Source organism: Takifugu flavidus, chromosome 18 (assembly GCF_003711565.1).
Source record: "Takifugu flavidus isolate HTHZ2018 chromosome 18, ASM371156v2, whole genome shotgun sequence".
Taxonomy (NCBI): domain Eukaryota; kingdom Metazoa; phylum Chordata; class Actinopteri; order Tetraodontiformes; family Tetraodontidae; genus Takifugu; species Takifugu flavidus.
The window spans coordinates 3,043,769-3,065,470 of NC_079537.1; the positions used below are offsets into that span (position 1 = coordinate 3,043,769).

At 41.5% G+C, this 21,702-nt stretch overlaps 1 protein-coding gene across 22 annotated transcripts in view; it reads right to left on the bottom strand.

Annotated features, from left to right (window-relative positions):
• nfixb (nuclear factor I/Xb) overlaps positions 1 to 21,702 on the bottom strand; it is a 114,357-nt gene that overhangs the window by 18,895 nt on the left and 73,760 nt on the right. For 14 of the 22 annotated variants that reach the window (XM_057015793.1, XM_057015792.1, XM_057015790.1 and 11 more), the window contains 5 exons: positions 4,407 to 4,472; positions 2,723 to 2,797; positions 1,829 to 1,949; positions 1,494 to 1,529; positions 885 to 1,015 (listed from right to left, as the gene is read on the bottom strand). In XM_057015793.1, the coding sequence (XP_056871773.1) occupies positions 885 to 1,015; positions 1,494 to 1,529; positions 1,829 to 1,949; positions 2,723 to 2,797; positions 4,407 to 4,472 (429 nt within the window). The remainder of the gene's footprint in view (positions 1 to 884; positions 1,016 to 1,493; positions 1,530 to 1,828; positions 1,950 to 2,722; positions 2,798 to 4,406; positions 4,473 to 21,702) is intronic. The other 8 variants (XM_057015811.1, XM_057015796.1, XM_057015795.1 and 5 more) reach the window with 1 other exon arrangement.

A 21,702-nucleotide genomic window follows, 5' to 3' on the forward strand; every position in this document is an offset into this window, starting at 1 on the left:
TCACTCAGAAAACAAGCGAAGGTCAATATCTTCTGAAGCTTGATGAGCTGATGAACTGTTACTACCATTTGAAGGGCTTAGAAAATTCTTTAAAAAGGGACAAAAAGTTTAATACAATTCTCTCACAAAAAACCCTCACAAAAAAAAAATACTATACAGCTTATAGCACACGTACACTAGATTATTTGTATGTGCCTCTGACAATTTCAGAAAGTCCATAGATACAAATATATGTTCACACATTTACAAAAAAAAAGTAAATGTTAGTCCTAATAATAACCACGTGTGCAAAACATGTCTCTGCCCCTACTCTGAGCACTCAGGAAACCATCAAAAGAAGAAGTAATTACACTTGACAAGGCTGAGGTCTAATTGAAGGATTAGTTAATGCACAAAATAAACAGAAACCTTAAACCTCTGCTGTAACAACCAAACCTACATGCACACGTAATCAAGAGGTGTTGAAGAAAAATATGCTTGTGGATGTTAACAAGCTGTGTAATCCCCTGCTGAACACCTGCCCTGGGCATAGTGACACTGCTCATAAACAGGCCTGATGTGCACGATAGGGGCGCTGATTTTGGCAGAAACTGTGAATGAAAGATGGACGAGGTCTTCGCTGATGCTGATCATGACATGGTGGCAAGAGAGGAAATGGTGATGAGTGCGATGGTGAAAGAGAGTGAGCTGTGGCTTCAGGACCATTTCAATTCAGTTAAAGAGAACTTAATAACTCCTAACATTTGGGTCCAATGGTTCAAAATCAATGCCCCCAAATAAGATTAACAGAAACTGTAAAGCTGATGTAAAATGTATGTCTGAATTGATATGGACCTTCTGCCCAACACAAAGACAATCAAGTAGGAAGACTTTAGCCCGTCTACCTGCATCCACATCATTGGGCCAACCGCTGGACTGAGAGCTGCTGCCAGCCGCTGGGGAACGGCCTGAGTAGAAGACATCATCCACCGGGCTCTCCATCTCACTGTCATCAATGGACTTCCGCTTGTTGGAGCTGGCGGAACAAAAGAGCGGAGATGAATGAAAAGAAGAATTGAGTGAGTTTTTCTTGCTGTTTTTCTCTCACGAGATGATCTGGTTTTTCAGCCGCTACAAATTGTGATGAAGCTGTGTGTTTGTCCACCGTCAGACATGTACGAGTGAACTTAAAATTAAAATATAAAGGGTTAAGGATTCAAAGTTATGGTCTAGGCAGGAAGGGACAGTAAGACAAATAGGAATTCAGATTTGTGGCTAAAGTAGCCTTACTATAGAAGGTGTGTATGATACTTATAAACTCGCACATCTGTGACCAATAAAAGGGAGGCTGTGAAAGCACCGTGTTTCAGTGCTGATCCAAGATGTTTGAAAATGTATATACTCAAGTGCATATCTTTGTGACAGCATGCGTGTGTGGCTTCTCTGTGTAGTGTGATGCTGGGGTCTGCGTTGCATTAGCGTCAAGGGAAAGATTCGGTAATGAGTGTAACTACCTCCGTGGGAGACTTGCATAAAGCTCCATTTCAGTCCTGCAGCGAAAGACGAGCAAGGGCGGACGACAGAGTGAGCGAGGGGAATTAATGCAGACAAAAGGCACAAAGACGGGCAGGGTTACGGACAGATCGGTGGGAAAAATTAGAGGGAAAGAGGTGGATTAGTGGTAAAGAAGGACAAAAAGTGGGGATGGGGGAAAGAAGAACAAAGACTGCATTGAGAAACAGAGTAAACTAAGTGTTATGAGCACTATGAGGTTTGAATATAAGGAAGTGAGAATATTAGTCTGGAACGAAAAGGGACTTTTTAATTAGAAATTTGGATTTGAGCGTACCTGGTGGAGGGGGTGGAGGTAATGGAGCGCCGTCCAAGGGTCACCTGGTTGATGTTGTAGTAGCCAGGGCTTTCAAGATCAGCCAGGGAGAAGTTGGGTCCGGTTGCTGGAGCAACAGGAGCTAAATATATACAAAAAACATGAAATCATACCTCATCATATCTACAAAATGTAAACAAACAGGCCACTGTTGTATTATTTACTGTTATCATTTTGCTCTGTCAGTTTCGATGTCAGTCACACACCATTTTGTTTCCAGCCCTGAACATCTGGAAGTACTGAGAAGTCTGGCCATGAAATCTGTGCAGACACTCGTGGTCCCATAGGATTCTTCCAAACCACTGCGGTGATCATCTGATTCTTGTCTAGTACTGCCATGATCTTCAAATAAACTTTGGTATCCCTCTGACATTTTATATCAACCTCAGGGGCAGGTCTATGTCCTGGTATATCACAGCTGCTGTTTCCCCATTGATCATGGTTATAATTGTGCAGCCGGTCTGAAAGCTAGCTTAAGCTTCTGCTATTCTGCCAGAACATAGGCTGAAACCCTGATATAAAAATAAGGGTTTCAGCAAAAAAAAGAGAGATGTAGAAAACATTTTGCAGGGTGAGTTATTGCCTGGAGAAATGAATGGATTGTTCTATTCATTCCTCAAGTGGAACAACATCAATCCTATAAGCGCCAACATCCTCACACCTCATCATGGGTAAATGTTCGAATAAACACAACAATTATTCAATTTGATGACCCAGGATCTGCTTTTAATCACGTCACCCAAAGATGTCACTTATACGCATCACTCGACCTACTTACCAACTGAAACAGGCGGTTTTATGTTAGCATAGCCACCTTAACCTACAGTAACATTAGCATTTGTGTTTGTGACTCACTCTGCGACACACGGACCAGCTCGGCTACGTTCCACACCCCTGATGTCACAAAGCAGTCCTGGAAACTCAAGTGGCCTGGGGAAGAAACACAGAGCACGTAGTAAAATGTACATTAACCTGTCAAAGTATGTGTATAGTTGCAAACACACAAATAAGGGATAGTGGATCAGCACATTTTGATTGGAAAGCAGAGCAAAATCAGTAATATGTCAAGTATTTCAATCAGGGCTGATAGAACTGGTCTGTGTGATCATTTCAATTTTGTTTTGAGGACAATGAACTCATCAGCATAATTACTGAGACTAGACAGCACAAAGATGTCCCTACAATGGAGTTCCTGTGTTTGGGACAAGAACCAGCCCAGAACCCTGACAGGATGTAATGCAATACAGCCAGATCAAATCAAGATCAACTTTTCCTTTTTTTGGAGACAAAGCCCAAAGTTACAGTTGATAACTGTACAAAAAGCTATGAGTCTGCTACTCTGGTATGCAAGTGTGGATGGATGTTTACGACAGAACGCTTTAGCTGTTTATATTTGTTTCTATCCACAGAGGAGTTTCATTCTTTCACTTCATGAAATAGATTACAAAACATCAACTGTGCCATCATCTGACTGTTTCTTGGCCTATTTGAATTTTGTTCTTGTTGACTTTTTAAAGTAAAAATCCCCAGTATGAAGGCAACGTGGTGAAAGCAACTATAGCTAAATAACTATTATTATCCATTGGAATTACAGCCAAAAGACAATTCGGTTCTAATGATCAACTTAAATTAAATTTCTTACAGACAAAACTGAAAATTCCTGCTAGTATTTCCATGCAAAGACCAAGTATTAAACTCTTATTTGGGACTTACTTTCTACTTCACAGTATAGAGCAAATTGTTAAGAGTAAACGTAAACTACTAAACTTGCAGCACTGATGGGGGGGTGAAGGTGAGCAGGAACAATGTCCTTTTCAATCTTTCTATTGAACTCACCATCTAGTATTTCCAGAGCCATTGTAAGCTGTCTTTTTTTGTTACACATATATGCTTTCGGCCTGGCGGGAAGTTTTGAAGCAGCTGTAGAGTATCTGGGGCCCGTGTGGGGCCTACGGCAGAATAGTCATTTAACATCCATCTAATACCATAAGTTGTTTATTTTCGAATGTCATTTCACCAGTGAATGTGCTGAAAAGATCCTCCTGCTCTAAAATATTCAGACGCTCCAGGTCACTGAGGCTAAGTTAACCCCCGTTCCTCTATTTTTTGTTTTACCCTTTCACCTCTGCGTTTCTTTCGCCCCACCTGCCTCTTTCCCTTCTCCCACTCACTGTCTCTCCATCTATGTCCGAGGTTAACCGCAGCGGGGACATTGGATGAGGTCAGCGCTGAGCTCGGCAGCAGCCATGTGGTTCCCATCTTCCAATAACGTCAGTGTGATTTATGAGCGGCCCACCGCAATCCCAGCACAGCCCCCGCAGCACTGTACCATCAGCTCTCCTTACCATAATAAACTTACACCCAACTCTGCCTTGACACACATACACCCAAAAGAGGCCTGCACAGAGGGGCAGTGTGTATTTACAGTACATGCATGTGTGTTGCCGTGCACAGCACGTGCGCAAGCCTCATCAAACTCTTTTTATGCATGAATGCATGTGTGAACTTGTGAAAAAGAAGGCACATGTACGTAACTCACCATTTGGTGGGGGCTTGACGTCTGTGTCTCCTTGCTGGTTTGAATTGTCTGATTGTCCTGATTGTTCTACATGAAGGACAGAGAGAGACAGTTAGTCGAGTGGACAGATTTCTGGACACCGCACTTAAGGTGAAAGAGCAGGAAACCAGCATGAAAAAAAGCGGTCAATTTTCTGACTAAACAGATTTGAGACCGAGACTTTAGAGGCAGACTGTACAGAGCCCCGAGGTTGAATATCAGTTGAAAAACATAAACATCTAAATGAAAATAGAATCTGACACTCTGTTGATAGTAATTTTTCCAAACATTGTAGAAAATAAACCCCTAAGTTTTCAGTTTAAAGTTTGGGAAAGCAGATGTTGAATAATGCCAGAGATCTAAGGAAATGTCAGCTTCCCCACTGCATTGAAAGTTGATGGTTGTTACATGTGCAACTATAGTTTCTGCTTTGCTTGAGTTGGATTTTTCCCAGAAAAGACAAACAGGGACAGTAAAATAGGCAATACAGATGCTGACATGTGTAACACAAACCGGATGACCTCCATGAAAGCAGCGGGAAATATACCACAAAAAAAAAAAAGGCACTACTTTCCATCCCAAACGCACTAGATTCTTAGCTAAAATTTAAGGAAAATTGAATCTCAGTGACGGAGGCAGCTGAGTCCCAATGTTACACAATGGTATTGCTTTGTAGGTGCTAGTTTGCATACACAATCAGTTCAGTTCATTTAGAAAAGTGAAAATCCTGATTCTTTTCTTGTGTGTCCAATAAGGGACAGGGTTTTGGGTGGTTTACTCTCATCTCTAAATGCATAATACAGCATTTTATTGATCTACCCTATATTACATCTACCAAAATTCCTCCAGGCAGAATTGGTCCTCCATGCAATAGGCACCAGGTCCCACAACATCCTCTAAACTTAGTTTAGCATCTTAAACTTCTCGTCCCATTACTGGATGACTTTCTAGCCTCTTCAGACATACTTCTTCTATTCTCATTTCTATTTCTCTCCTGTGCTGTCGCTCTGTGGAGTCCTGGCAGCCATCTTAGCGCTTGGCAGCCATTTTAGCTTTGGCGGTACCCGTGCATTCCTACTAGCTGACGCATCTCCCGCGCGCACACACACACACACACACACACACACATGCATACAAACTAACTCTATAGCCTAAATGACAAAAAAGCTTACAGTGGCTATAATATATATGTAGGATGAGGACAACAATTCAAGTGTTGCAGCATGCAACAAATGACGTGCTGCTGCAAGTGCATACATTTAAAAAAAGGCTCATCACTGACGCTCCTCAGTTACAAAATGGAGCGCAAAATAATCTTTACCATTCAGTGCAAGTGAGATAAAATAATAAATGATGAACTGAAGAAAATGAAGCTGGAGGCCTTTTAACTGCACCCTAGCCGACAATTGCAGTCACACTTTCGAACCGGCCTACCTCTGTTAAACAGGCTCTTCCACGGTGTTGCACTTTCTAAGCCAAAATTCAGTGCCTAGTTGTCATGACAACACGGACAGCACACCACTGTTAAAATCCCTAATGATGGTTGTTGAAGCCTGCATATGCATATGTGTCGATTTGGCCTGGAAATTAGTTTGAATGAAGATAATAATATAGCTCATTGGCATGGGCTCAATGTGTTGTTTTGTTTAAGTGTTTCTTGGCATCGGCAGACTGGCAAATGAAGTAGTACACCATAATGAGGGAGATGTCCTCTGCATTTCAAGGTGTTAAATTCACTCCTGTTACATTTTTAAACAGAACCTGACAATCACAACTTAGTTCTCTAAGTACATTTTTGAAAAATGAAAACTGTAAAAGACAAAGACAATTGCTTGTGTACCATTATGAAACCTTAATCTGTGGTTTTTACCGCTCTGCAGACAACATTGAGAATATTATTTTACTTACAAAATGTGGAGGTTTTATTATATAATATTGCCGACCGACTATTTATCTAATTAGAATGCATTCTTTGTGGTCTGTTTTGCAAGGCCTTAGTGCAGGAAAACTCAGACAATGCCAATTAATTACTCTTTGATGACCCTTTTTATAAAGTGTCCCTGCCTAAATGTGCAAACAGGGGAGTGGATAGATTGAGGACATCCAAACTGGTTGGACATTGGTCCTCTGTGATGACTCAACAAGCAGAAAACTGTGGTTTATTCTCTCTAACTGATTTTCTGAATGCAATTAACAATGGAGGACCCTAACACTAACAACAGTAACAATGACGAGCATTTTAGTGACAGAAACCCACCAAAAACACTCCAGTAATTAAATACACTGTCAATCTACTGGGGAGATACTGTGTATGTGTTCCCTTTGAAGGTAATGTTCATTTGAACACACCATTGACATACAATATATCACAGCATGAGCCTTTATTAACACCGTGCTTCAAAGCCTTTGCGAGTGTGCACCATGCATGTCTGTGAATAGATAGAGATGAATCATCCTTATCTCCTGCACACAGTTGCCCCAAGGCCCCCTGCATGTTGCCTGCCAGAGATAATGCAGTGTAGACTCATAGACCTTCAAATGTATCAGACTATCACTGCAATCTCACGCGCACACAGTGAGTTCATTCTTCTGCCTCCGTAGATATGCTCGTGAATCAGGATGCACTAAAGTTAAGGGCGGTTATATGTATGGAGACCAAAAGGTGCATCGAAGCAACCATATCTAGTGAAATCTTCACTGCGGAATCTTTGTGTATATCTTTGTAAAGACACAAAAACACCAGTCACACATACACATAAGTGGAAAACATTACGGGACACTTGACTGTAAAATTATATACACATGCTCCCTCATTTGGCACACAGTTAGGCTTTGCAAATGGAAATGGACCCATTTAACATATGCACATTCATATGCAAGTGCCCATCACTCATTTTTGCTAATTTACTAAATAGCTTAGAGTGTTTGTATATCACAAGCACACATGGATGAGCAACCCTCCCGTAATCTAACGCTCTAAATATGAAGGGGCTTTTTCAGACTATGAAGCTGCTGCAATGGCAAAAAACAGTCTGTGTGTCAAACTATAACATATAAGAAACATGTTTTCAGCATTTCAGTGCAAACAGAGAAGTAAATGGTGGTATTAAAAAAATTAAAGTATCTTAAAATATGTGAATCAGGATCATCAATAAAGTGGTAAATGTTTGAGCCGACTATAGCCTTTTATAATTGCTATTTTAAATCTATTACTACTACTACTAAATGACCAGTAGGTCACTTAGTAGTAGTAGTATAGATATAAAACACGACCAAGAGCCACTGGGAGAGCGCATATCAATCATATAGGAAAACAAAGTGAAGTTACCTTTCTGAATAAATCCTTCCTACACGACACATCACAGACGACTGTTAATGTTTTAACACAAACAGTGAAACTTTCAAGTGTTTTACAAGCAAAATCTCCATAAATTTAGTTTTCCCAGAATTTACCATGTGACATGAAGTTGTCTGGGCCTCTGGAGGAACTCTATACTATAATTCTGCTGACATTCTATGGAGTATGCCGGTTTAAAACCGCAAGAAAAACAACCCAGGGAGAAACAGTAAAGCCTTTCCTAACGTTGACTTGTGCTGATCAGATTAAGCTGCCATCAAAGGTGAACATGACAGAGGTCGTGTATGGGATGTTAGAGTGAGCATAGATGCTGTCTACAGCCCGTCACCCATTGGACCGGTGCTCCATTCATCTGGCTGTTGTGTCATTTGAGGATAGCTCTCCTGACATGGTTCGCCTCATAGCCAAATGACAGGGGCCTCTTCCTCTGTGGACAAGTCTGCTGCTGTTCCCCCCTCCTTCATCCCCCGCTCAACTCCTTTTTTTCCTCAAGGAACTGCTCTTGAGAGATAGCCTGACATTCATGCTAGAACGCTGTGTTGTCCAACTATAACCTCTTAAACTATAGATCATGAATACATAACAAAATGTGTTTAACCCACTTTTTACTAAAGAGATTGGAATAGGACTTATAAAGAATGATTTTAAGAATAATCATAAGCAAAACAATTTTTTAGTTTTAGCCCTGGTATATATTCTGTGAGGAAAGGAAAAGGTGCTATAACTGCGTTCTTACCCCACTTTAGTCACCCCCACCCCTCAATATTCATCAACCAGCAGAGTCTGGATAAAGAGACCAAACAGCTTCCCCAATTGGGTTTCGCTTAAGAGGTTTATCGGTATGTTGCTCAACATTCTGACCTTTTTTTTTAAATCTTTAATGCGCTTAAAATGTACGAAACCCTCCTAATCCCCATGGCTATCCCACACAGATGTTCACTCGGCTCTTTTATTGGACTTCATTTCACCCTCTTCCTCCAACACCCCCTTCATCATTCACCCTATGTCCCTCTCTCCTTTCCTTCCTTCATTTCTGGAGTTGCTCGTAGCCCTCGGTAACCCTGCGGCTCAAGTGAGGAAAGCTAAGTTCTACCTGGACCTGGGCTATTAGCCACAGACACATATTGGACATTGGAGCGTTACATAATGGAAGGATTGACCTCAGCTCAGTGTGGCCACCTTGAGGTTCGGATAGGTCAATGCAAACATGAAAGTAATTTTCTGAATAGATTTCTGAATCATATATGTTATAAAGGTACTAGACTATACAAACATGATGATTTCTCTGAAAAATATTATTTGTATAATACATTATTTGCCATATTTGAAAATCTAAGGCAAAAGAAAAATACATATTTAATCAGCTTTAGTTTTCTTTTCAGATCTGAGCTGTAGTGATGCAACAATGCAAGTCTTTCAGTCCACAAAACAGAAATATGTTCTCACTTGGCTCATAGTAAAACAATAAAAAAGGTTTAATTACCAAAAGCGAGCACCTCGTTGAGTGGAAGAGAAAGAGCTCTACATGTTACAGCATGTTTGGGGAATTATATACGCTTGTTTCATGTGCCCATGATTCATAGTATGTAGTAATCTAATATTTTCCCCTCAAAAATAGTAAAAAAAAGTTTTTTAAAAAGGCCCTGAATAGCATTCCTTTCTGACGATCATTTTGTCAAAGACCTTCAACCATCAAGGCTGTGTGGAGCTCGAGAAATCAAATCTAGACAGTCCATTCCCTTTAGATGCATTGGTCAAATTGTAGCATAATTGATTGCTGGTTCATGGTTGACAGCCACTCAGATGATGTATGTATATAGTCTTGACTCATTCAAGCTTTGGCAGGCACAGAGGAAGGAGGCGAGGTTGGGGGCAGAGGCGAGTTTAGGGTGGAGAAGCAAGACTGGGATCTTTGCGAAATGAGGTGGAAATGACCAGCTGAAATGAGATCTGTAATCCAATCACCCCAAAAAAAGAAAGATACCAAATAAATGTCCAAGTGTCTAAGTAACACAACTGTGTCTGGCATACAACGCAATGTGACCTATGTGACTAATTGCAAAATGTGGCTTGGCGCTGGTAACACCAAAGTGTGAAGTGTGTGGGCGTGACACTATAAATACATCAGCTGGTGGCTATGGATGTATGATTGTGTCTTATGTATGTTTATCATGGTGGATATGTAGGGAAATGTCTGGAGAGCACATGTTGAGGAACAGTTGGAGATAAGCACGTAAACATCTGTGAGTGACAGGCAGCGCAGCCGTGTGTGGGAGGGAGACGGCGTCTCTAAAAAAATGCATCGCATGTAAATATATCAGCATATATAGCAGCTTCAGGGAGTATTTCCACGTGCATTCAAGTCTATATGTGGGAAAGTCTGATAGAGAGATAATTCTGAATCAAATGCACATCTGTGCATGCGTGTGTGTGCGTGTGTGTGTGTAGTTGTCTAGCCCAAGCCCCGTGCCAGCAAGGAGCAGGTGTGGGGAGGCATCCCTGCGTTGCCCGTTGCCCATCTGTGTGGCCGTCTGTGTGCCGCCTGCGCCCTCTCTGTGCCAATGCCAGACAGAGCTGGGAAGCCAGGTTTTTTTTTTTTTTTTGGGGGGGGGGGTTACCTAATGGGAATCAACCATGGGAGAGAGTGGAGGGCAGGGGGTAGAAAGACTGAGGGAGAGGGGGGTAGGGGGTCAGCTGGCTGATTGCCCACATTCACCCCCAATCCCTCCTTCCTTGGTTCTTTTATCTTTTATCTGTGTCTATGTTGATGAGCTGCTATGATGCATGGGGAGGGAGGAGCAGGGAGACCCAAACAAACCTCCATACACTCCCCTGCATGTTCTCAGGGTTGTAAAAGTACTTTTTGTTCAGTATGCACAGCATGTTATAGGATACAAATATCTACATCTGGTATTGCGATTGTCATGGGACTCATCTATTTAAATTAGCTTTGCATCATTTCTTATCCTCTTCTGAATTTGCTTTTGGTGTTGAACTCATTAATAGTGGATTTTTAACTGCTTGTCTGTGATAAACATAAACCTTTATGCCTAAATATCAATTTCTCCTAAATTTATAGAAGCTGAATGCATTCTAGCAGAATAATCTTTATTCTAATTCACATTCTAATGCTTTTAATTTGCCTGTATTTTGCTTGGAAATTAGTTTAATAGTTATAATATATACTTTCTATTGGAAAAAAAGAAGAAGAATACCACTGAGGCCTACAACAGTAATCAATGTTTTTGTCCTTTCTCTTCGAGAAAGAGGAAGAGAAAGGTGTAATTTCACCATGTGGCCAGCAGATGTCACTTGATAGAAGTAGGAGGGGGCAAGATAAAGATACGTTTTACACACAGGAGCGAAAGCAGCTGAATATTTTTCTGCAGGACTGGCTAAAGCACCCCGCTAAGTGTTTTTAGTCAACTACCAACACAGAAAATACACACTGGCGTCATACGAATAATCCATATGTTGGAGGTCAGGTTTCCAGTGTCAACAGAAGACCAGCTGGCCTATGACTTGGACAATAAATATGCAGTCAAAGTCAGTTGAGATTTTGCGGACTGGAAATCTTGATTAATTTACGCTGATTATTTGACTATATTAAGTTTCATATAAACAAAGCCGAGCATCAAATGTATAGTACTGAGGTTCGCCGCTCACAGTGACAGACATAAGCCACACTGTAAGACTCCCACGCAGTGTGTGTGTGTGTGTGTGTGTGTGTGTGTGTGTGTGTGGTGTGTGTGTGTGTGTGTGTGTGTGTGTGTGTGTGTGTGTGTGTGTGTGTGTGTGTGTGTGAAGCAATGCCAGGCTGTGCCAGGGATCTGTGAAGGGGGGACAGGAATAAAAAAAGAAAAGTCAAAAAAAAGAAAGAAGGATGAGTAGAGGAGACAAGACGAAAAGAAGTGAATGAGTGAGTAAGAATGGAGGGAAGAATGGAAGAGGGGGTGATATTGAAAGAAGGGGAGATAGAAAGGGGAAATGGGGCTTGGTATAGGGTAGGGGGATTTTGAGAGCTGTGGGAATGTTTTGCTTCGCCAAGAAGGACGTGAGCAGAGAGAATAAACCACGGTGGAGAGGAAAAAAGAGAAGTTGCAGAGCAGCAGAGGAGAAAGAGTTGAGTACGGTGGGGGGTGGGGGGTTGGTTACAACTTACAGAGGGCACTGGCTACCAGAGCAAACACCGTGGCCACCATAAGGAAATAAAGTCAAAGCATTCAAATGCTCCAGTCTCCAACGGGTAGTGATTTTGAAACGGTACTTCTAAAATACCGAAAATACTGCTGCTACTACTATTGCTATTATTATATAGCAAAAGTATCAGTAACATTGATTTACCCACAACTAACTCACAAATCAAAATCTCAAAGTTCTTTTTTTAAACATAATCAATAGTTTATCTAAAGTTACACACCAAGATGCGCAATTCTCCAGCCCCAGTGCAGTGTTCTTTAAAGCTTGACATTAAATAACATAAACATGTACAAATGCGTATTTGGACTGCTTTAGCCAGACATCACTGTTGTTTGAACACAGATTCCACTCATTACCAACTAAGATGTTATTCACACCGCAAAAAGATAAAGGAAAACAACAAAAAAAAGCCACTGCTTGCATGAGTCCCTTTAGTCTCATCCAGCTTGGGCCAGAAAACATTAACAATTTAGTTTTGGTTTGTGAACTATGCAAATAAATGCTCTCATATCAGTCTGGGACCTGGAGATGCTTTACGAGGTTGTAAAACTTCACACTAACACATTAAGCAGGCACGTAAAAAGAATGTGTGCTCTGTATAAATGCTCATTTGGACTAATGAATTAGGACAGCAATGAATAGCCACATAAAACGTGACATCCTGCCTGGGTGATGCCAGGAGAGGCTCAGTGTAAGAGAGACTTGATTTGTGAGCAACTCTGCATGTTGTTTTTTCCCCGCATGTGCATCCTCTAAGTGCACGTTCCACAAGACTCTTTTCACAGATCAGGGCTGCAGCTATTCATTATTTTACTAATTGAATGTTCTACCAGTTTTGTTGCCAATCAATCTACTGTTAAAGAACTGCGGTCTTTTATGCAGAATAGCTTTATTTTAGAGTGCTAAAAAGTACTAAGGTCAACAATTGTATTATTACAGTAGTAATGAGTGTCATTTTCAATGATGGCACCAAGTCAAGAGCCCAATTAATCAGATAATTAAGTCAGTGCTGGTCCTACTTCACCCTTAAGGTCACTGTCAGATGAAGTTTAAAATGAAAACTCAGAGGCATTAAATACTGGGAAAATTTGGGAGTTGCATGCAGTCTTTTGACAGTTGTCTCTCCCAAATAAATCAGAGTTTAGTACCTACACAATTCTAGTTATTCTGTTGATATAAGAGAAGGAGGAGACACAAACGGAGCGCGATTCAGACTAGCAGATGAGAAAAAACAATCAGCTAGATGAGACCAGAGATAGAAAAGTGACCTTTGACCACCAGCTGTCTGGGAGTCACCGCCCAGCACCATTTTTCAATCCATGTCCCCGTATGAACCCACTGCCAAGACCCACTGACCCTTAGCCACACACACACGCGTACACACACACACACACACACACACACACAGACAGACAGACACACAAACAGAGGCATGAATTCAGGCACACACAGACATAAAAACACTGCTGCTGCAGAACTGTACCAACACGCCCTAAGTCTTGTGGTGTTTAGTGAACATATGAGCTGCTTGCTATCTGTGTCAAAGCTGGCTTTATATCTCAGGCAGACAAACAAAAGTAAACAACAGCCGTGGCCTTCCCGTGTCACACATGCTAGCTGATAATAAATGCTCCAGCCTCTAGCACCCACCAGATATTTCCTGATCAGGAGGCTTAGGCTCAGGATACCGGGACAAAACAGCCACAACAGCCCCAGGCCCCAGGTGCAGGACTGTGACAAGAAAAGCTCTCATAGAAACAGTGGACTTCTGGAGACTACAGAAGAGACTCATGTGTGAGCAAATCTAGATTTCTGACAGTTGGACTGATGGCATATTGAATCAAAATGCATGTCCATATATGTCAGACTTATAGGATTAGCCTAGTTTGGGCAGCTTATGTCTCCACTCAGACTGTCCCTAGTCAAGCTGATAATTGGGGATTTATTCTGACTATCTATCAAGCCATCTATTAACTTATTAACCCAGATAAGAGCTTTAAAACCTTCCTTCCTCCTGCTCATTGACATCAATTTGATGAGGAAAGATTAGAGCAATCCACTTGGCGTATTCAAAAACATATTCATCATTAAGCACTGAAAATGGACTTATTATCTTGTAACACATCCTCTTGCGTGCTTAATTGAACTCTGAAATCTGACCTTTTCAGAATAACTAACACCCAATGAGCTTAAGTGAGCATGAAGAGACAAATGATGGTTTTGTGTAAGCAATGACTGTCGCCAGCTGAGGGCCATTTCTGCTTTTCCCTTTCTACCTTCTCTTATTTTAATCAAGTTAAAAATGCTCTGATGACTCTCCACTTTGTTTACCTAACCGAATCCAAAGAGTAACTCACTTTCACCAATTTATTTAGTTTTAATCTTTACCGTTACTCAAGTATAAGTTGGGTCGGAGATACTTTTTACAATAAGACAACTGAAACTCTGCCTCTCGTCTAAACAGAAAAGATGTTCAAATCATGGGGCTGAGCAGAGGAGCTTGCATCTGTTTGGCAGTCGCTCAGAAATGTCTAGCGTTTCACACTACGCCTCCGGGAATGCTGGCAAGGCTTAGCCAGAAGTTTATGAAAAACAGAGGGAGAGAAGAAATAAAGATGGAGCAAATAGCAAGAGAGTCAGTGAAGTGAAGGAGCGCAACGAAGAATGAGGTAGATGACATGAGAGGACAGAAAGAAAGATAGTGGAGAGGAGGAGGTTGGACGGCCCAAATAAGAAAGTTTAAATGATGCGATGTTTTCCATTCTGCTTGTGTGTAAATGTGCGTGCAGGGGTCCTCCTTAGGCCCCCGAGGAGCCCAAGGGTTCTTGGTAGTTGTGTGAGTGGATTCAAGTGAGGGACAGTGTGACCGCATTTCAGGTCTCTACACACTATGGACCATTGACAGCAGAATGGAGAGTGTACTGCTGTACATCCACACAACTGTCCAGTATGTACTGTGTGTACATACTGGATGATCTCAACTTTAAAACCACAGCGCACAGCTGGAGACTACTACGGTCCCATTACTCAAGGGATGGTTTTAGGAACGATAAGAGACTGTCCACATTGTGGACAGTATGTTTGAGTAACAATCATTTAGCAAATGAAACTAAACCTAGAGCTGACTAAATCAGAGCACATCTGTTCAGGGTGCCAGAAGGGTCACTCACTATCACTGGTTTATCATCTAACATGAGCGGCTTCAAACTGGTTGGACTCTTAATTGCTCCAATGAAAGAAAGTCTGGTGGATAGTTGTGGTTATTCATCTTTGAGACAGCTAATATTATATCTATAGCCGTACCCATACAAGAAAGCTAGTTTGGAGTGGTGCCACAAATGTGTGCACATTACATGAACTGTAAACACAAAATGGCTTGTGTACTCTTTTTAGATTAACATTTGACAGGCAACACTGCCTTCAGTCAGACTCAGGGCTCTCCGTTCGAAGCCTGCTCCCAAGAGACTGATCCTCGGTTTGTTCTCCATCACAGCTGACACAACGCCTCCACTGTCTGCCTCTCGTCAGCCGCACCGCCAGAATCCACCATCATTTACAGTTATGACCAGGAGTGTGTATACAAAGATGGATGCCGATAGAGATGTGGGATCAGAAATGTAAGTGGATGCATGCTACAGTTCCATTATTGCCCAGACGATTCTACAGGTGATGAGATAGATTAGAAAAATATGTCACTCAAGCCGCACCCAGCTGGAGCATTCTCTTTATTTTCAATCATATTACCATGCTTTCGCCCTACTTGACATCTATTATTTTCACTGAAGTTCTTAGCTTTTAACTTTAAGATATTTGATCCTGAAGGCTCTAATTTCAGAGCCTGCACTCCTGCCGTACCAACCTGTAAATCTGTTTTTCAGAGAAAAGGATTTCAAAGAACAATTGGAGGTTAGTCGCCGCTCTTGGATTTGGACCCTCCGTTGTGAGCAAGGCACACTAACTCAGTCATGCAAAAGGAAGGTGGCAGTGTGTTTATTTTACAGCGGGCTGTATCTGGCCATCATTATCTTATGCTGCAGATGGAGAGCTGTAAACAGATGCTTGTGGTCCCACTCAATGGCAATAGCGTGTCTGGCTGTGGCTCCAGCACAGGCGAGAAAGAGGATCCAAAGATGCTGAGGCATGACAACGGGGACAAACATTAGCTGAGCCTAAGGCCAAGGCTGAGGCTGAATGTTGCTGCTTTAGAGGTTATATGGGAACATCTGTTATTTCTACAGCTGGCACTCATAATGGCTGTAGGATCACGGGATTGAAGCTCTGCATGGAGGGACACACTCACCCAAAAAGAAAAGGTTGTTTTGCAGTGGTTATAACACAAAGGGAGGCGATATCGCTTCAAGATGTTTCTGGCAGAAAGCTCAACAAACACCGACGATGAAGTTTTTAAAGAGCCGTGTGGCCTAAACAAACTGCTGTGGAAAGTCAAGAGAGGGATCGAGGGGTAGAGACAGATGAAATGGCGACGCTGTGACATACAGTTGAGAGAGAGCGGGAGTGGGATCTGGCGCTGTTTTTTTTTACTTTAATCAAAAACAGAGACGTGCTGCAGTGGAAAAAGTATGACGAAAAGCAAAGTTCACATGAGCTAAAGGCGGGGGGGGAGGGGCCTTTACAAACAGACAACTACTGACAAACAGCTGCGTGGAGCCCTCTGCTAGAGAAGGAGAAGGAAGGTGGGGTTGGATGAATAAGAGAGAAACCTTAGTTACTAAAATGGAAAGTACACATTTTAGTGCAGTATGGAAATATGGTCTTCATTTCATGATTCAATTCCCGCTCCCTCCTCTTTTCCCTCCCTTTGCTAACTACCCCTTTCCCCACCAAACGCTACTCTCTTTCGCAGCTGCAGCCACGGTTATAAAAGCCTGTTAAAACACAGGAAGACCAGTAAAATGAATCGAAAAATAGCAGGAGGGAGTACTTGGGCCTCGGCTCGGGAGCAGCACCAGTATGAAAATCCTAATTTGATGGAGAATAGGTAAAAATAAAGCACACACAAAAACCTTCTATGCTTCTGTGCATAACTTTGCAAACTGGGATCACAGTTGTTACCGTTACCACTGTTAAGTATTCTCCCACAACAGTAACTTGATATTAGCATTTTATGGAGGAGATAACATTTTAAATTAATGGGTCCAACAGGGAGATCATAGTCACATTTGACATATTTAAGAGAGTATCCAAAGCTTTTTTTTTGTTAAAGACATGACGATGTTTGTGGTGGATAAGAGACTATTAATTTGTCAAACCACCCCAGCACCTACATCCATTACCCACTTTTCATCACCAACTTGTCGTCTCTTCAATTTCCCATCCCTTCCTTATCCGTCTCTTGCGTGTGTAGTCAGAGCCGTGCAACATCCCCCAACTACTGCAAAGCCCCTTGTTGACCGCCTCAAAATGGATGAGCAACCTGGTCAGCAGAGTTCACCGCTATCTTGTTGGGGACTCATCCCGGTCTCAGCGTCCATGTCTTCTCCTTATACAAAGCATAATCCCGGCAGCTTTACATCTTAAAACTTTCCCCCCTCTGGCTCAGGACCTGGGCCAGGGAGAAATTAAAATTTTGCCCTAAGTCTCTGAAGGAACAGGCTTTTCCATGGAAACTAACATAAACCCCACTGACATTACACATCCCACTACACCGAGCACATCCCTAAGTATCAAAGCCACCATCAGCTCGGCTTACAGCCTTTTCCATCTTCCCATGCAAAGCCTTGTCCTCAAATCGCACCCTGATGTGCTCTCTTCTTCTTTTTTATCCACAGATGTTCTTTCTGCTTGTGCGCGTCCTACCTTCATCAGGTTGTACGTAGTCCTCCACAATTCACTTCCCTCCCTGCTCAAATCATGGTTTAGGCCAAGCAGTTCATTATTTCAAATTTATGGCCTGACCATTTGGCCTGCCTTTAGGAGGAATAACATCAGGCTTTGGTTGGCGCGATGATCTGCAGCCAAACCCAAACCCCCTCTTCTGACCTCTTTACCATTGAATATACAGTTTTACCTAATTAGGTTTAACATATCTATGTAATATGCACACACAAAATTAAAATAGCCTCTATACAACTAGTAACTCTATGGGCCCATGCGTACAGCTTTGTTATCATGAGACTTTATCTTCCATAAATTCACGCACATAAAACATACTTGTAAGAGTACTCACTTGTGCTATAAAGCTAAAATACTGTAGATGATAACATCATGTAACACTTAAGTGTATGTAGGGGAGGAACATGAATATGTCAGTCCCTGAATGTGTCTGCTTACAGAGCTAGATCCCCACAGTCACTGAATAGAATAAAGTCCATATTTTAAATGAATCAGGCTCCGAGTTAATACACAATAATGTTAGTTGTACTATATCAAGGCCTTCAAAGCTGTCCTATCCCTACATTCTCACAGCCCCTTTGGGGATTTTAGCCATTTAAAATTTTTTTTTAAAGAGGCCCGATTGCCCACAGCTCAACGGCTCAGAGAAGCCTTAAAACCCTGCAGCTAAATCCCGAGGTTATGTAAGGTAAAGCCCTAAATCTCGTTGCACCTTATGTTACATATTACTGTAATTGCAAATAAATAAAGCTAAATATTAAGGAGGGGCTAGAAAGGGAAAAGGAAATAGCTGCAAGAGGATTGATGGGACAGTGAAAAGAGGAATCTGGAAAGAAAAGGAGTCTTTCTCTATTCCTGACAAACACACACTTTAGAGCTGCAGACACACACATACATATACAGAATTTACACACATATATTTACATGTAAACATATGTGAGAATTTTTTTTTATACTTTACTATGTAGTCTGCACATTGAATTCTATTTTATATGTGTGTCTTTAATGTAATAATTAACAGTTTGGTGCTTTGTGCACTGGGTGTTAAGCTATGTGCCAATACGCAGTTAGTCAAATAGCAAGCATGTTGCAATACCTTCTCACTGGAGGAACATTTCACTCCAAACCACAGACGTCAACTTCAGTGCAACACTTCATTAAAGTTTTAGATCACCCAACCTTATTAAGTTTCATCCGCTAAAAACATGAATGCCTTTAGCAGATTTCATTGCAATCTATCCTTTGGCAGTTTAGATGTTTCTGTGAAGGCACCAAATATCTTAACAAGAGTGTATATTTCTTGCTGTGAAATGATGAAGGTCATTCCCTTCTGTACAGTCTGTATATTTCAGTTCATGCAACTGGGACTGAGATGCTGCAGCGGTATTAAAGGAGTCCACATAGGAGAGGCAGAACAGCAGGAAAAAGCACTGATACTCACAGAATACCTCTGACATTCACCACTGAAGCAGGACCCCCAACGGCATTAAAGCCACATAATGCGGCCGGTTCTTATGCCTGTTAATCATTATAATGAAATTAAGACTGCTGGCATCAGAGCCTGGATTACACCTCTCTTGGATTACAGAGTGATCAGCAGGGCTGACATAAGGACAGAGAGAGTGAAAAAAGGCTTACAGTGCTGCTCATTCAAACCAAACTAATGAACAAAAGGGTGGTAAAAACATGAGAATAAACAGTAATATATATCTTTGTGTATCAGACAAGCTGCCATTTTATGCACGAGTTTGCCTAAGGCTGGAGCAACGTACCAAACTCCCAGATGCTCAAAGTGCTCGGTCTGACACCTCTCTCTCAATGATTGCTCAAGCATGTGTTCTATGTACCTTCATGTATAATAATGAGCACGTACTAATGTAAAAAGCAATCATTTCTCCTCCTTGGAGACTAATCAAGGATTCTTGGTGTGGAGAAAGTCCCCCTTCACAGAGCTAGATTCATCTTGAGGAGGCAATAACATGCACAGCGAGGGAACTTCCAGTGTAGTCCTGGATGGTGCTAAGTATTCTTATAGCACAATTAAGACGCACACAGTCTCTGCTGTCACGAGAGGAGACATGGCTTTTAGACCCGTTTACATCACTCCCCATGAGACTAGTTCCAATAACTGCATCCCATCATTCAACTCATTGAAAATAACAAAAATGTGCAGTTATGAAACCATAAATGCGCCTGTTCGGCCTCTTTTGTACGCACCTATTTTCTGAATCATCCTAAAAGTCACCTCATTTATTTCTACTTTGTTTTTCTTCACCCTTGGTACAGCTCCCAACATGTGATTTCACTTATCTTCTAGTGGAATTAGAGTGAGGAAGAACAGACTAAGGGTCATCCCGCTGTCTCTACCTCTTTTCCTCCTCTATCCTCACAAAGGCTGGCCTTGATGAAAGGATCTGCATATTTTGTTTTAGTTTCAAATTCCACCACCAGGGAAAAAAAAAGCTGCAGATGTGGGCTGCTTGCCACGCCTACACAAAAAATGCAGGACTGTATAAATAAAAAAGTATGTGCAAGGAGAGCTAATTGATGCACAACTCTTCCTGCAAAGAGGATTTTCCTCCTGTTCAGTCAGCATACTGGATCAGTACTCGTTCTCCATATTAAACAGAAGTGAAAATGGAGTAATTACAGTTGGTGGTAATCTGTGTGGTTAACGCAGATGCAAAAACATTCAACCAGGAGACAAAGGTCAATCGGGAGATAATGCAAACATGCCCGTCGTCTCTATCCAGACAACTTTCTTCTCTGCTTTTCTATTGGTCCCACAGAGGGTCTGGTGCGATCTTTAACTCCGAGTAGCGGTAATCAGAGAGTCCCACTGTGCTCTGGGCTCTCTCTGTCATCTTGCCTCTTAAAGTGTGTTGTTTATGATCCATGGAGACACTGTGCCACATCTGCAGGGGCCATTATCTATTGAGACAGCGGTCAAAGGATCAGAACTTTTGGAATAATCAGCAGGACGAAAGGCCGTGACGTGAGATTAAGAATTCCAAGGTACTGTAATATATACGGGACAAAGAATTCCAAGCCATCAACACTTTTGCTCCTGTCCAGTTGTAATTGATTGAGAAAGATGATCGGTTAAATGTTGTTTTTTAAAGGAATCGAGTCACGCAGTAAGAAAGCAGTCAGAGAGACGTAACAAGGCAGAGCCAAAGATCCCCTCAGTGGAATGGGGTGAGTTTCATAAGCTGGGTTCAATTACCCTTAGAAATGTGCAAAATCTAAATAGCACTATAAAAATCTGATAATGGAAACACCAGAATTTTGAAAAACCTCTCAAATATCACGAAAAGTTCTTTTGTACTCTTAAGAGAAGGAATTTCAGACATAGAAGTATATCGAAATAGAGAAACGGAAAGAGTTTTGTTGCATTTAGGTGACATAATACTTGACGTAAGCAGTCACGTGACCAGTTATCTGGCATGGTACATATGGACACAAAAGGAGACAAATATTTAATATTGTTTAGGCAACTGCTGTTGATGTAACTACAACCATTCCAACACACAACAGATTTTGACCGTCGTCCATCTTTCTTCCAGCTTTCACAAGAATTCCTAAGCTCATGCCCAAAACATTCTTCAGTGGCAACATGTACAAAGCACAAGTGTCAATGAAATTTTGGAAAAATCAGTTTTACTTTGCTAACACCAAATCGTAATCAAGATACACTGACCAAAGCTTATGGAAAATACTACAAATTAAGATTAAAGGATAGCTTGAAGGCACTCATCATTATTGCTATTATTATTAAACTTTGGTGATGTTAAAGATTTTAGAGGGACTGGCACCTTTGATCTTCCAAAGATTGGACTTATATTCCAAAATATACGTTTCCCCAAC